The sequence below is a fragment of the Balaenoptera physalus genome, assembly GCF_965194825.1.
Source record: "Balaenoptera physalus genome assembly, chromosome: 8".
In the NCBI taxonomy this organism is placed as follows: Eukaryota; Metazoa; Chordata; class Mammalia; order Artiodactyla; family Balaenopteridae; genus Balaenoptera; species Balaenoptera physalus.
The window spans coordinates 119,691,610-119,707,888 of NC_138887.1; the positions used below are offsets into that span (position 1 = coordinate 119,691,610).

The 16,279-nt window shown below is 37.6% G+C and overlaps 1 protein-coding gene across 29 annotated transcripts in view; it reads right to left on the reverse strand.

Moving 5' to 3' along the window:
• Positions 1-16,279, reverse strand: part of KMT2C (lysine methyltransferase 2C) — a 275,535-nt gene that overhangs the window by 185,056 nt on the left and 74,200 nt on the right. For all 29 annotated transcript variants that reach the window (XR_014267064.1, XM_082473737.1, XM_082473736.1 and 26 more), the window contains one exon: positions 14,369-14,457. Coding sequence is in view for 28 of the 29 variants with exons in the window: in XM_082473737.1 (XP_082329863.1) it covers positions 14,369-14,457 (89 nt within the window). In the remaining variant the exon portion in view is untranslated. The remainder of the gene's footprint in view (positions 1-14,368; positions 14,458-16,279) is intronic.

A 16,279-nucleotide genomic window follows, 5' to 3' on the forward strand; every position in this document is an offset into this window, starting at 1 on the left:
ATACTATACATAGAGAATCCTAAAAATGCCACCAGAAAACTACTAGAGCTAATCAATGAATTTGGTAAAGTTGGAGGATACAAAATTAATGCACAGAAATCTCTTGCATTCCTATACACTAATGATGAAAAGTCTGAAAGAGAAATTAAGGAAACACTCCCATTTACCAGTGCAATAAAAAGAATAAAACACCTAGGAATAAACCTACTGAGGGAGACAAAAGACCTATATGCAGAAAACTATAAGACACTGATGAAAGAAATTAAAGATGACACCAACAGACGGAGAGATATACCGTGTTCTTGGATTGGAAGAATCAATATTGTGAAAATGACTATACTACCCAAAGCAATCTACAGATTCAGTGCAATCCCTATCAAATTACCAATGGCATTTTTTACAGAACTAGAACAAAAAAATCTTAAAATCTGTGTGGAGACACAAAAGACCCCAAATAGCCAAAGCAGTCTTGAGGGGAAAAAACGGAGCTGGAGGACTCAGACTCCCTGACTTCAGACTATACTACAAAGCTACAGTAATCAAGACAATATGGTACTGGCACAAAAACAGTGATATAGATCAATGGAACAGGATAGAAAGTCCAGAAATAAACCCACGCACCTATGGTCAACTAATCTATGACAAAGGAGGCAAGGATATACAATGAAAAAAAGACAGTCTCTTCAATAAGTGGTGCTGGGAAAACTGGACAGCTGCATGTAAAGGAATGAAATTAGAACACTCCCTAACACCACACACAAAAATAAACTCAAAATGGATTAAAGACCTAAATGTAAGACCGGACACTATAAAACTCTTAGAGGAAAACATAGGAAGAACACTCTTTGACATAAATCACAGCAAGATCTTTTTTGATCCACCTCCTAGAGTAATGGAAATAAAAACAAAAATAAACCAATGGGACCTACTGAAACTTAAAAGCTTTTACAAAGCAAAGGAAACTACAAACAAGACTAAAAGACAACCCTCAGAATGGGAGAAAATATTTGCAAACGAATCAACGGACAAAGGATTAATCTCCAAAATATATAAACAGCTCATGCAGCTCAATATTAAAAAAACAAACAACCCAATCCAAAAATGGGCAGAAGACCTAAATAGACATTTCTCCAAAGAAGACATACAGATGGCCAAGAAGCACATGAAAAGTTGCTCAGCATCACTAATTATTAGAGAAATGCAAATCAAAACTACAATGAGGTATCACCTCATACCAGTTAGAATGGCCATCATCAGAAAATCTACAAACTACAAATGCTGGAGAGGGTTTGGAGAAAAGGGAACCCTCTTGCACTGTTGGTGGGAATGTAAACTGATACAGCCACTATGGAGAACAGTATGGAGTTTCCTTAAAACACTAAAAATAGAACTACCATATGACCCAGCAATCCCACTACTGGGCATATACCCAGAGAAAACCATAATTCAAAAAGACACATGCACCCCAATGTTCATTGCAGCACTATTTACAATAGCCAGGTCATGGAAGCAACCTAAATGCCCATCAACAGACAAATGGATAAAGAAGATGTGGTACATATATACAATGGAATATTACTCAGCCATAAAAAGGAACGAAATTGGGTCATTTGTAGAGACATGGATGGACCTAGAGACTGTCATACAGAGTGAAGTGAGTCAGAAAGAGAAAAGCAAATATCGTATGTTAACGCATATATGTCGAACCTAGAAAAATGGTAAAGATGAACCCGTTCGAAGGGAGGAAACTGAGACACAGATGTAGAGAACAAACCTATGGACACAAGGGGGGAAAGTGGGGGGCGGCGCCAGCGGGATGAATTGGAGATTGGGATTGACATGTATACACTAACATGTATAAAATGGATAACTAATAAGAATCTGCTGTATAAAAAAATAAAATAAAATTCAAAAAAAAAAAAGAATGCAGAGAAAACTCCAGAGAACATCTACTTCACTAACAGCAGACTAGGTAATTTGAAACAACCCTCCCACTGAAGACAAGAAAACTGAGTAAAATATTTTTGAAAGTAAAAATGTCTTAAAAGCATCAAAAAACTAACAAGGTAGTAAAGAATTACTAGAGGAAGGTGAGCCTGGTATTCAGGGCTGCACTTCCCATGGGGGTGTCGGCTGCTCAGGAAAAGGCAACCAAGAGCACGCACTGTTAGTTTCAACAGACTCATCGATAGTCCTAGAAGTCTACAACCATCCAGGGAAAGGGAACTCACGATGGCAGGAACCCCAAAGTTGGGGACATCAACAGGAAAAGTGAACCAGAAATCAATCTCTGCAAGGACTGCTGCACAGCTTTGAGTTACATGCTTGGAACAGAAAAGAGAGACATGAAACTGAACTGAGGTGTTCCTAAAATACTAGTGCCCCTAGGTACCAGGAAAAAAAAAAAAATCAAAGAAAAACCATCTTTGAGGGGAAAAAAATCATCAATCTATTTCTACAAATAAACTGTCAACTATATTGTCCAGCACACAAGCATAGATAATCAGTTACATGAGGAGACAAGATGACATGAGCAAGAATGAGCAGAAACAACTGAAACAAAACGACTCCAGATATTGCAATAATCAAACAAAAATTTTAAACCAACTGTATTTACCATGTTAAAGGTAATAAAATCCGAGCATTAAAATTTTCAGGAGGGAACTAAAAACTACAAAAAGTTGCAAACTTGAAAAAGAATAATAAAGAACTTTTAAAGCATAATAAATGGACTCAATTGTTATGTTTAACAAGAGATTAGACGGTTAGAAGGGGATAAGAAAACTGTAAGATCTATCTAGAATGATCTATTTAGAACAAAGGACAGAGGGACAAAAGTATTAAAAAAATTTAAAAGAGAGGGTAAATGATAACAAACACAGTGAAACAGTCTAATGAACACTTAATTAGAAGAAACAAAGAATGGTACAAAAGCAATAGCTGAATATATAATAGCTGAGAATTTTCCAAAGCCAATGAATATGTCAAAAAACCTCAAATTCCAAAATGTAGAAAGTATACAAAACCAACAAAATATAACAGAATTAGAAATGAATAACAAAATTCAAGGAAAAAATCCACACAAACAATTGGAAACTTTTAAAACTCTCTTAAACAGCTCAGAAGTCAAAAAGGAGACCAAAACTACAATTAAAAACCATGTAGAAAATACGAATAATAAAAATAATATCGAAACCTAGGGAAAACACTAGAAATCATGTTAAAACAAAATCCAGCCTTAAACACCTTTTTTTTGGTTTAAGTAATTAATAAAAACTAATTAAACATTTACTCCATAAGTTGGAAATGACATACACAAAAGTTTCTACAACTGATATGATACAAATAAGTTTAAGCAAACATACAAATATTGATATAGATCATATTTTTATATATTAGTTATGTACAATTGGAAGCCAGTTTTTTCTTGTTTTTTTTTTCTTAATGTATCATTTATAATAGCTCCCCTTCTTAGGGCTTTTAGTGAGAAGTTTTGCCTCCAGATCTGCTAAACTCATTCAGAAATAAAGAATGATTAAATATCATCATGTCTATACTTTCAGGTAAAACACAGTATCAATTAAAAATGTCTCCACATAGAATTAAGGTACAGACACTTCGGGCTATGCAAAAACTCTAGAGAAATAGGCTTAGTGAAGTCTAATGATCAAGGCAGAACTTCTGAAAAGGGAGTTGGGGTGGGTATTCACAAAGCGAAGAGTTGAGGTAATTCTTTAAAGAAGACCTGGATAATTGAGAGACCGGTCTATACAGAGTGAAAGCCAAGACACAAGCATGCACCCAGTTTGATTATGTTCTTCCTTTGTGAGAAATGAGGTACCCTGGGCAAGACTGAAGTCTAGTATGAACTAAGAGTGCTCGATAAAACTGTTAACGATACAGTCTGAAGGTGTCATTTAACCTTGTATTAATTAAAATATGGAAGGAAGGATTCAAGCAAATGCTCACCGACTCTCGACTCTTAAGAATGGATCTGATGTGCCAGGGACAATCTGGGGAAAGTTCCCTCCGGTGGGACTTTGAAAAGTCTATAGCCTAGAAAAACTTACAAACTAAGTAAAAATTCTAATAAAAAATGTAAAGTTGGCCAGAGAGAAGAACAGTAGTTACCAGGGGGTGGGGAAAATGAGCTGTTGGTCAAAGGGTACAAAGTTGCAGTTTTACAGAATGAATATGTCTGGAGATCTAATGTACCAGCATGATAACTATAGTTAATAATACTGTAATACTTGAATACTGAAAATTTGTTCAGATAAAAAAAAAAAGCAGGAGAAGCTTTCAGACATAGCAGACTTCATAACAAGTAAAGTTATCAGGGATAAAGAGGAACACTACATAATAATAAAAGGGTCAATTCTCCAACAACACATAAAAATCCTTAACACAGGCCTTCCCTGGTTGCGCAGTGGTTGAGAATCTGCCTGCCAATGCAGGGCACACGGGTTCGAGCCCTGGTCTGGGAAGATCCCACATGCCACGGAGCAACTGGGCCCGTGAGCCACAATTACTGAGCCTGCGCGTCTGGAGCGTGTGCTCCACAGCAAGAGAGGCCGCGATAGTGAGAGGCCCGCGCACCGCGATGAAGAGAGGCCCCCGCTTGCCACAACTAGAGAAAGCCCTCGCACAGAAACGAAGACCCAACACAGCAAAAATAAATAAATAAATAAATAAAATTAAGAAGTGTTGTAAGAAAGGTTTAATTAAAAAAAAAAAAAAAATCCTTAACACATACATATGCACCTAACAACAGAGTGTCAAAATACATGAGGCAAAAACTGATAGAACTACAAGGACGAATATATGAATCCACTATTATATATGGGGACGTTAATAGCCACCTATCAAAAATAGATCCAGCAGACAGAAAATCTGTAACGACATAGTTGAACTCAACACCACCATCAATCAACTGGATATAATGGACATCTTTAGACTACTTCATCCAACAATAGCAGAATACACATTCTTCTCCAGATCAGATGGAACATTTACCAACAGACCAAGTACATTTGTTTCTGTGCCTTGAAACAAATTTAAAATAATAAAAATCATACAATGTCTGCTCTCAGACCACAATGGGAATAAGGGAAATTCACAGCATTGAATGCATATATAAGAAACAAAGGGGGCTTCCCTGGTGGCCCAGTGGTTAAGAATCCGCCTGCCAATGCAGGGGACACGGGTTCGAGCCCTGGTCCTGGAAGATCCCACATGCCGTGGAGCAACTAAGCCTGTGTGCCACAACTACTGAGCCTGTGCTCTAGAGCCTGTGAGCCACAACTACTGAGCCTGTGTGCCACAACTACAGAAGCCCACGTGCCTAGAGCCCATGCTCCACAACAAGAGAAGCCACTGCAATGAGAAGCCCACGCACTGCAACGAAGAGTAACCCCCGCTTGCCACAAATAGAGAAAGCCCGTGCACAGCAACGAAGACCCAACGCAGCCAAAAATAAATAAATAAAAAATAAATAAATAATTGTTTTTAAAAAAAGAAAAGAAGAATCTAAACTCTATAAACTAAGCTTCCACTTTAAGAAACTAGAAAAAGAACAGCAAATTAAATCCATAGTAAGCAGAAAGTGATTTTTAAAAAGCTAAAAATTAGAGCAGAAATTAATGAAACTGAAAACAGGAAATCAATAGAGAAGAATCAATGAAACCAAAAGCTGCTTCTTTAAAAAGATCAGTAAAATTGATAAGCCTCTAGCCAGGTTAACTAAGAAAAAGAGAGAGAGGACACACACAAATTACTAACATCAGAAATTAAAGAGGGGCCATCACTATAGGTCCCACTGACATTAAAAGGATAATAAAGGAATACTACAAACAACTCTATGCCCACAAATCTGAAAACCTAGATGAAATGGGCCAACTCCTTGAAAGACATAATTTGCCAACACTCACCACTAGAAGAAACAATCTGAACAGGGCTGTATCTATTAAAGAAACTTAATTAATAACTAATAAGCTTCCAAAACAGAAAGCACCAGGCCCAAATGGGTTCACTGGTAAATTACACCAAACAGTTAAGGAGGATATTATACCAATTCTCTACAATCTCTTCTGAAAGACAGCAGCAGACAGAATACTTCCCAACTCATTCTATGAGGCCAGTACTACTGTAATACCAAAAATAGACAAGGACATTGCAACGAAAAAAAACCCCAAAAACCTACAGATCAGTATCTCTCGTGAACATAGCAAAAAATTCTCAACAAAATATTAGTAAATTGAATCTGAAAATGTATATAAAGAATTACACAACACAACCAAGTGGGATTTAACCCAGGTATGCAAGGCTGGTTCAACATTAGAGAATCAATTAATGTAATTCATCATATCAATAGGCTAAAAAAGAAAAATCACATGATCATATTAATAGATGCAGAAAAATCATCTGACAAAAATCAAACACCCATTTATGATTTTAAACAACATCAACAGCAACAACTTTCAGTAAACTAAGTATAGAGGGGAACTTGCTCGACTTAATAAAGAATTGCTAACAAAAAACCTACAGCCAGGGGCTTTCCTGGTGGCGCAGTGGTTAAGAATCTGCCTGCCAATGCAGGGGACACGGGTTCGAGCCCCGGTCCGGAAGTTCCCACATGCCGCGGAGCAACTAAGCCCGTGCGCCACAACTACCGAGCCTGCGCTCTAGAGCTCACATGCCACAACTACTGAAGCCCGTGTGCCTAGAGCCCATGCTCCACAACAAGAGAAGCCACTGCAATGAGAAGCCCGCACACCGCAACGAAGAGTAGCCCCCACTGGCCGCAACCAGAGAAAGCCCACGCACAGCAACAAAGACCCAATGCAGCCAAAAATAAAAATTAAAAAAAAAAACAAAAAAAATCCTACAGCCAACATCATATTTAATGTTGAGAAACTAAAAGCTTTCCCACTAAGATCAGGAACAAGGTAAGGATATCCCCCTCTCACAACTCCTTTTGAACATCATCTGGAAGTTCCAGCTACTGCTGATTTAAAAGGAAGAAACAAAAAACTTCAAAGTCAAAGACATCATGACTGTCTACGTAGAAAATCTGAAAGAATCAACAAAAAAACTCCTTGTCTATATAGCAAGGTCTCAGGATGTAAGGTTAATATACAAAAGTAAATCACTTTCCTATACACCAGCGATGAACAAGTGAAATTTAAATTTTTTTTAAAAAATTTCATATTAGCACTTCCTCCCAAAAATACTTAGGTATAAATCTAACAAAATATGTACAAGATCTACATGACAAAAACTACAAAACTGATGAAAAGAATCAAAGAAGAACTAAACAGAGTTATTCTGCATTCATGAACTGGAAGAGTCAATATTACCAAGATGTCAGTTCTTCCCAATTTGATCTATAGTCAATGCAATCCTAATCAAAATCTATCAAGTTATTTCGTGGATATCAACAAACTGATTCTAAAACGTATATGGGGACTTCCCTGGTGGCACAGTGGTTAGGAATCTGCCTGACAATGCAGGGGACACGGGTTCGAGTCCTGGTCCGGGAAGATCCCACATGCCGCGGAGCAACTAAGCCCGTGAGCCACAACTACTGAGCCTGCACTCTAGAGCCCGTGCGTCACAACTACTGAAGCCAGTGTGCCTAGAGCCCATGCTCCACAACAAGCGAAGCCACCACAATGAGAAGCTCTCACACTGCAACAGAGTAGCCCCCGCTTGCCACAACTAGAGAAAGCCCGCACACAGCAACGAAGACCCAACACAGCCAAAAATAAATAAGTTACTTAACTGATTAAAAAATAATAATAAAAATGTATATATTTAAAATGTATATGGAGAAGCAAAAGACCCAGAAGAGACAACATGATATTGAAGAAGAAGAGCAAATTTGGAGAACTGATACTATCTGATCTCAAGATTACTTCTACAGTAATCAAAAATAAGAAAAGAATAGAGAGCCCAGAAATAGACCCACATAAATACAGTTAACTGATCTTTGAGAGAGGAGCAAAGACAATACAATGGAGAAAAGGCAGCCTTGTCAACAGATGGTGCTGGAACAAATGGACATCCAAGCACACACAAAAAAAGAATCTAGACACAAACCTTACACCCTTCACAAAAATTAACTCAAAATGGATCACAGAATGTGAAATGTAAAACTATAAAACTCCTAGAAGATAAAATAGGAGAAAATCTAGATGACCTTCGGTTTGGCAATGACTTTTTAGATACAACACCAAAAGCATGATACATGAGAGAAATAATTGATACACTAGATAGACTTCATTAAAATTTAAAATTTCAGCTCTGCAGAAAACATTGCTAAGAGATACATAAAGACAAGCCACAGACTAGGAGAAAATATTTGCAAAAGACGTATCTGATAAAGGACTCTTATCCAGATTATATGAAGAACTCTTAAAACTCAAAAATAAGAAAATGAACAACCTGATTAAAAAATGAGTCAAAGAATTTAACAGACAGAGTAGTGGAAGAAGATATACAGATGGAAAATAAGCATATTAAAAGATACCCCTCATCATATGTTATCAGGGAAGTGTAAATTAAAACAATGAGATACGATTAAACACCTATTAGAATGGCCAAAATCCAGAACACTGACAACTCCAAATGCTGGTGAGGCTGTGAAGCAACGGGAACTCTCATTCATTGCTGGTGGGAACGCAAAATGGTGCATCTACTTTGGAAAATGGTTTGGCAGTTTCTCACAAAACTAAACATACTCTCACCATATGACCCAGCAATCATGCTCCTTGGTATTTACCCAAAGGAGCTGAAAACTTATGTCCACACAAAACTCTGCACACAAATGTTTACAGCAGCTTTATTCATAATTGCGAAAACCTAGAAGCAACCAAGGTGTCCTTTAGTAGGTGAACAGATAAACTGCTGTACATACACACAACAGAATATTTTTCAGCAATAAAAAGAAATGAGTTTTCAAGCCATGAAAAGAACCTTAAATGTACATTACTAAGTGAAAGGAGCCAATCTGAAAAGGCTACATATGGTATGATTCCAATTATATTACATTTTGGAAAAGACAAAACTATGGAGACAGAAAAAAGAACAATGGTTGCCAGGGCTTAGAGAGGAGGAAAGGATGAAGAGGCAGAGCACAGAGGATTTTCAGGGCAGTGAAATTATCTGTATGATACTATATTGATCGATACATGTCATTATACATTCTTCCCAAACCTACAGAATGCACACCACCAAGACTGAATCCTAATGTAAACTATGGACTTAAGGTGAAAATACTGTGTCACTGTAGTTTCATCAATCATAACAGATGCACCAATGCTGGTGGGAGTGCTGATAAACGGGAGGCTATGCGTGTGTAGGGGCAGGAGGTAAATGGGGAATATCTGTGCCTTCCACTCAATTTTGCTGTGAACCTGTAACTGTTCTAAAAACTAAAGTCTATTTAAAAAATTATGCTAGTGGTAAACTGAAAGTATGAATGTGAACTGATATTTATGAGCATGTATACAGCCTCACATCTATGTAATTACTAGTATATCACTAGAATGGACTAACATAACTAATTCTCAACAGAAAAAATATGATATGCATCCCTAACAGCCTAGACTTTTATCTCTCATACTATTCTCCACTAAAAAGAACTACTAGTCTTACAGAGTAGGCGATTTCATATCCTGAGGCAGAGAGTATTAAAGATGGGCCTGAAAAACATTCTTGCCAACGAGCAATAGCTTTGAAACATTTTGAGATATTAAAAAGGATTAAGAAGCCAGCCAAAAAGGGGCCCCAACTAGCCACACAATGACAACTTCAGCAGTTTAAAAAAAAAAAAGGTTTAATTATAATTAGCTAAATCATAATTAACTAATTATAATTAACTAAAACAAGTTTGCAAAGCCCTGATTATATAATGACTCTCAAAGAAAAGTGGAATTTCTCTCCTCAAGTAACTAGCACTTCATTCAAGTTGATTTTATCCATAAAGAAAAATGGACACAGAACTGGCAACAGTCGCACCACCTCCAAAAGGGAGGATTTTTCTTGCCATAAAAACTTGTGAGAATCCTTGCTACTTTCCCAATGACCACTTGCAGGATACTCATTCCCATCACTTACCCTCACCCCCCACACACACCTTAAAAGAGTACTCATTTTAATAAATACTCTTAAATTACTACAGATCATTAAAGAAATGTGTCAAGGCACACAATTCACAGAGTAAGAGACCTTCCAATAAATCCTGGGCCTGGAGACGTGCAGAGATGTCAAAGTCTTGCAGTCAACTGGAATGTGCTTTTAAACTGATTAGAAATTTACGAAACTCTTTCTTCTCTTTGCTTGCAGGTTGGTAATTTCAACAATTGTTCTTTATCCTTTTCTTTACTATTCTCCTTGCCCTATGTGTTCACTAAAGGAACTGGACAAAGGTCTTTCCAAGCACAAAGACAGAGCAAAGACTAACACAATTGGTTTTATTTAACTTTCATACGGAAGGACAAGATAAATATATATATATATATATATATATATGGCATCAATGCCTATCATATGCCTGGAAGTATTCTGGGCACTGGGAATAAATCAATGAACAAGACAAATCCCTGACCTCATGAAGTTTATGTTTTAGTGTGAAAGGCACACAAACAAATATGTAATATAATGTCATATCTGTTAAATACTAGGAGGAAAAGTAAAGCAGGAGAAGAGGATACAGCACGACAAGTGCTGCTTTTCAACAGGTTGGTCAGGAAAGGCCTCTCCGACAAGACAGCACTGGGTAGAAATTTGACTGACGTACGGCAAAAAGTTCCATGAGTATCTGGGAGAAAGGTGTTCCAAGCAAAGAAGACAAAAAGTTCAAGTGCCTGAAAAAGGAATATGGCTGGAGCCCAGAGAGCAAGGGGAAGACAGGAGATGTGGCTGGACAGGTAGCCAAGGTCAGTAGAGCTTGAAGATCATACATGGACTTTAGGTTTTATTTTAAGTATCCCTGGAGGCCTTGAATAGTTTACAGAAGGGAAATAAAAGACTCTTACTTTGGGTTTTAGTTAAAAGCTCACTCCACTACTACATGAAGAACAAAACTAGAATGGAGTGAGAGTAAAAGCAGCAAGACCAGCTGGGAAGCTCCTGCAGCAGTCCACACGAGCAGTGGTGGTGACTAGTTCTGTAGTGACAGCAGAGGAGGAGATGAGAGGTGACTGAAATCAGGCAGGATTATCAAGGTAAAGCCCAAAGCATTTTCCAACAGGCTCTGTATTTCAAGCCTGAACAATACACGATGTCATTTACTGAGGTGGGAACACTGGACGAATAGAAGGTTTCGGGACAACAGTAAACAGTTCCACAGAAAACACATTAAGTTTGAGACCCTCTTAAGAATCTAAGAGGAGATGTTAAGAAGTAAGCTGAAGATACTGGTTGTGTTCAAAGCAAGAAAAGAGCTGGTAATATAATTTTTAGAGTTACCAGCACATAGATAATATTTAAAGCAACTGAACTAAATGAGACCACCTAATCTGTGAGATGAGCAAAAGAGATCAGTGAGATAAGAAAAAGCAAGAGAATGTGGTGTCCTGAAAGCCAAATTAAAAAAAAAAGTTTTCCTCCTGAAAGTGGTTAGCTGTGTGAAAATGACACTGAATACCTAAGGAGGACAAAGATTCAACAGTGGTTTTGGCAATACGAAATCAAAACCAGTTCCGGGAGAGCGGGAGGAAGAAAGCCTGACTGGAGTAGGTTCATGAAAAAATGGTCAAAAATAAGTAACAACCATAAGTATAGACAATACTTTCAAGCGCTTTTGCTATAAAGATGAGCAAAGATGCAATATAGTAGCTAAAAGGGGTAGCTGACCACAAGAAGTTACTTACGTTTAAGAAGGGTGATACTGCAACAAATGCTAATACTAATGGAAATGATTCACTGAGAGAGGAAATTCTTGATTACCAGAAACCAAGGAAAACTGAAGGCGCAAATGGGACAGTATCCGGGACACAGGTAGAAGAGTTGGCTGTAGATGACCCCAGAGACTTTTCATCCCACTTTAAGTTAGGAAGGTATAATAAAATAGATGGACAGACATGCAAGCAGGAAAGAAGATTTGATTGCGGATGAATGTGGAATTTCTTTCCTGCTTGCTTCTATTGATTTTTTCATTGAAATAATCAAGATCATCAACTGAAAAATGAAAAATGAGTTGTTAGAAGTTTGAAGGGAGAAGAAAAGGTGGTGAAAGAATTGTCCCTGATAACGGGAGAGGGAATTCTAAGTAGACTAGAATGAGTGGAGGATAGCAATCACGACCCACTTGAGATGTGAGGTCATACGTTTAAAATGCCACCAGTCAGCAAGTTTATGGTTTTCTCCAGCCATTCTCGCTGCCAAAATGCAGAGTCTGAGTTTTGTTATGAAAGCAAAATAGCGGGAGGTTGGCAAAAGAGTTTAGGGTGCATAACAGAACGACTACAATAATGGATCACAGAATCTGAACTAGAAAAGGAGGCTGACAAACCCCATCAGTAAGATCACTGAGTTGGAGAATTCAGTGTGTCTGAAGAATTACTGTGGTGTGGATATTAGGAAAAAGTGAGCTAGTAAAAGAAGAGGTATAGTAAGGACAGTTGAAACAGATTTTGGAAGTGAAACAGCAAGTGTCCTAGTAAGTGATACAGTGATAAAGGCTAAAGTTTGGCCATAAGAATGAGTGACTGAGGTGGGCTGGAGAAGAGGATTCTGAGGAAGTCAAGGAGCTACGAGGTCTGGGTGTTGAATAGATTATTAAAATTGACAATGGGAGAAGGAGAGGAAAATGGAAAGGGACGTGCTAAATCTTCAGAGAATAAGACAGAGTACTCAGGGAGACTTCTGGTAAGTGCAACAAAACAGAACCTGTGGACAGTCTTAGAGCACTGGCTTAAAGGGACTTGAAAGTAATCGTTACACCGCAAATGTCACTTAAAATTACAAAAAACTTTTCACAAGAAACTAACGGTACAAAGTACAGAAAAAATTTAAATTAAGGGGAAAATCTATGAAAAATAACTAGTGGATAACTTATATTAAATCCGAGTTTAAAGTAATGTGGTAATGAGGGGCTTCCCTGGTGGCACAGTGGTTAAGAATCTGCCTGCCAGTGCAGGGGACCCAGGTTCGAGCCCTGGTCCGGGAAGATCCCACATGCGGCGGAGCAACTAAGCCCGTGAGCCACAAGGACTGAGCCTGTGCTCTAGAGTCCACGAGCCACAACTACTGAAGCCTGCACGCCACAACTACTGAAGCCCGCACACCTAGAGCCCAGGCTCGGCAACAAGAGAAGCCACCGCGATGAGAAGCCCACGCACCGCAATGAACAGTAGCCCCTGCTCGCCGAAACTAGAGAAAGCCTGCACGCAGCAACAAAGACCCAACGCAGCCAAAAAAAACATAAATAAAATAAATAAATTTATAAAAATAAATAAATAATGTGGTAATGAATGTACACCAAAGGGTAAAATGTACAATTCTGAACTTCCAAGCTTCTCTCCTGTCACTCTACTTAACTAGACTCTATGGGAAAAAGGAATGAGAACTGCAGAACTTCTGAAGGCTTTTCCAAGAATTACAGGCATATAATAGCAACACATTTGACAACCAAAAGTATTCCATGGAAAATTATATTATAAAAGATACAGCAATTTCTAATTTTCTCTAAAAACTGTATGACATTCTGTAAGCATCAAGGTGGTGACATTCAACATCAGAGAAAAAGCCTATCAACTATGTCTAAACAACAACTGTAAAAATACTGACAATGACAGACCATCTCGCATAGATATCCTGTGAATACAATATGAAACCTAGTCCCGTTGACAGCTCATTAAATCACTAACTTGGTATAAATTTTGGAAACTACTTTGGGCAACCTATTCTATTTTCCTTTTGCAGATGCAAAACACACATTAGCTTATTTAAGGCACCTAAAAGTCCAGTAGACTAGGAAGTATTTGCTCTGGTCTCACCCAGCATTTCACAGTATTATTTGCTAATGGAACATATTTTTTCCTCCCATATATGCTAACACAATAAACAAACACCAGATGGTTCATAAGCCAGAAATCTCCCGTGAGATATCATACGAATGGCCCGGAATTACTGTTTATTCCAGTTTTAATTCTGCTTTAATAAAATATTTCTCTACAGAGATTAAACGATTTCTACTAAATCAGAGCTTTAGGGGAAAAAAAGGGAGAAAACTCAGTTTTTTCACTTTGTCATTACTTATTAAACTACTCTAGCACATGGACGTTTTAGAACTCGCTGTATAGACGACTGCTAACTGTACAAATTATTCTGTAAATTCTTAAATTTTTTAATTAAGTTTTGAAACCTGTTTCCACAGTATTTTCTGTTTCTGTTGTCTCCAGCCCATCCATGCTGTCCTCATCTTCCACTGTACTTTTTCCTCTACTTCGAGGCCTATGGACAAAGAAATAAACATATAATTAAATGTTACACATTAAAGCTTAGAATTATACTCAAAATAAAGCACAAGTTGAAGGTACACAAAATAATTTAGGCAATTTTTCCTTCACTTTACCATATCAAATAGTAAATATCACACTTTACGTCATTTTTCCCACATATTCAGCCCTTCCTTATACCTAAACGTGGGGACAGAGGCCCATATTAATATGTTTGTGTCATCATAACTCTGTAACTCTGTAACATCATAACTTCTGTAAGTATTTTCCAGGCTAGGTTTTCCCCTCTTTTACCAGAACTTGAGATCACTCCTTCCGTCTACAGTAGTGGTTTTTAACTACCTAGTGGGTTCAAAGTTCACACACCAGGTTACACCTCTATATCTAATGAAATTGAGGAGTGATGTCCAGATGTCTGCATTTTTAAGACACCTACCCCTTAAGGAGAAAGTGAGGCACACTCCTGCAAACCACCCCCCAAAAAACAAAAAATCTAACTATTAAGCATGATCTAATCACACTTGCCTTACAAGTGTGATGAATTTTAATTTATAAACATTTCAGTAAAGTAAAATAAACATAAGAATCATGGTAAGATCAGCTCGGTGCTTTGTGACCACCTATAGGGGTGGGATAGGGAGGGAGGGGATATGGGAAGATATGTATACATATAGCTGATTCACTTTGTTATACAGCAGGAACTAACACAACATTGTAAAGCAATGTTCAACATTGCAATGTTCAACACTGTAAAGCAATACTTCAATAAAGATGTTTAAAAAAAAAAAGAATCATGGTAAAGTACAATTCTCTTACCCAATGCAATTAAAAAAACAAAAGACCTTTAAGGTTTTTGAGGTCTCATAAAGGATATAAATGAGTCAAAAAAAGTTTTTAAACACATTAAAAAAAAAAAAGACATTACATATAAAAAAAAAACCTTAGAAATTGACAAAGCAGTATTCAGATAATTTCAGAGCTTTAAATTATTTCACTACTTAAAAAGAAAAAGTACAAACAAACACAGTATTTATTTGAAAAATACTTAGACTTGAAAACAATAAGGAATAGAGAAAAATAATATGAAAAGGTAAAGCAAAAAAGGCTGTTTTAAACAACAGGAAACCTATTTAAATCTTTTTTTTTTTAATTTTATGTATGTATTTATTTTTGGCTGCGTTGGGTCTTCGTTGCTGCACGCAGGCTTTCTCTAGTTGTGGTGAGCAGAGGCTACTCTTCATTGTGATGCACGGGCTTCTCACTGCGGTGGTTTCTCTTGTTGTGGAACACGGGCTCTAGTCGTGCGGGCTTCAGTAGTTGTGGCTCGCGGGCCTCAGTAGTTGTGGCTCGCGGGCTCTAGAGCACAGGCTCAGTAGTTGTGGCGCACGGGCTTAGTTGCTCCGCGGCATGTGGGATCTTCCCGGACCAGGGCTCGAACCCGTGTCCCCTGCATTGGCAGGTGGATTCTTAATCACTACGCCACCAGGGAAGCCCTAAATCTTATTTTTAAAAGGATATTAATTCATCAAAACCAGTAAAGGAGATATAAAAAATTTTTTAAGTTAAAGCGATCAAAGTCCAAATAGTTTTATAAATGCAATACTACACACTCTCAAAAAGTCATCCTCATCCCACAAAAAAAATTAAAAGGAAATAACCAAACCAAAATTCTAGCATATCCAAAAAACTATGGATGAAAAAAAATACCAATAAATATAATCAGAATGCAAATATAATATTAGAAATTTGCCAATATAACACACCAAGTCAAGCAGACAAAACAGCATCATTCATGAGGGGAAGGGGGAAAGTAGGCA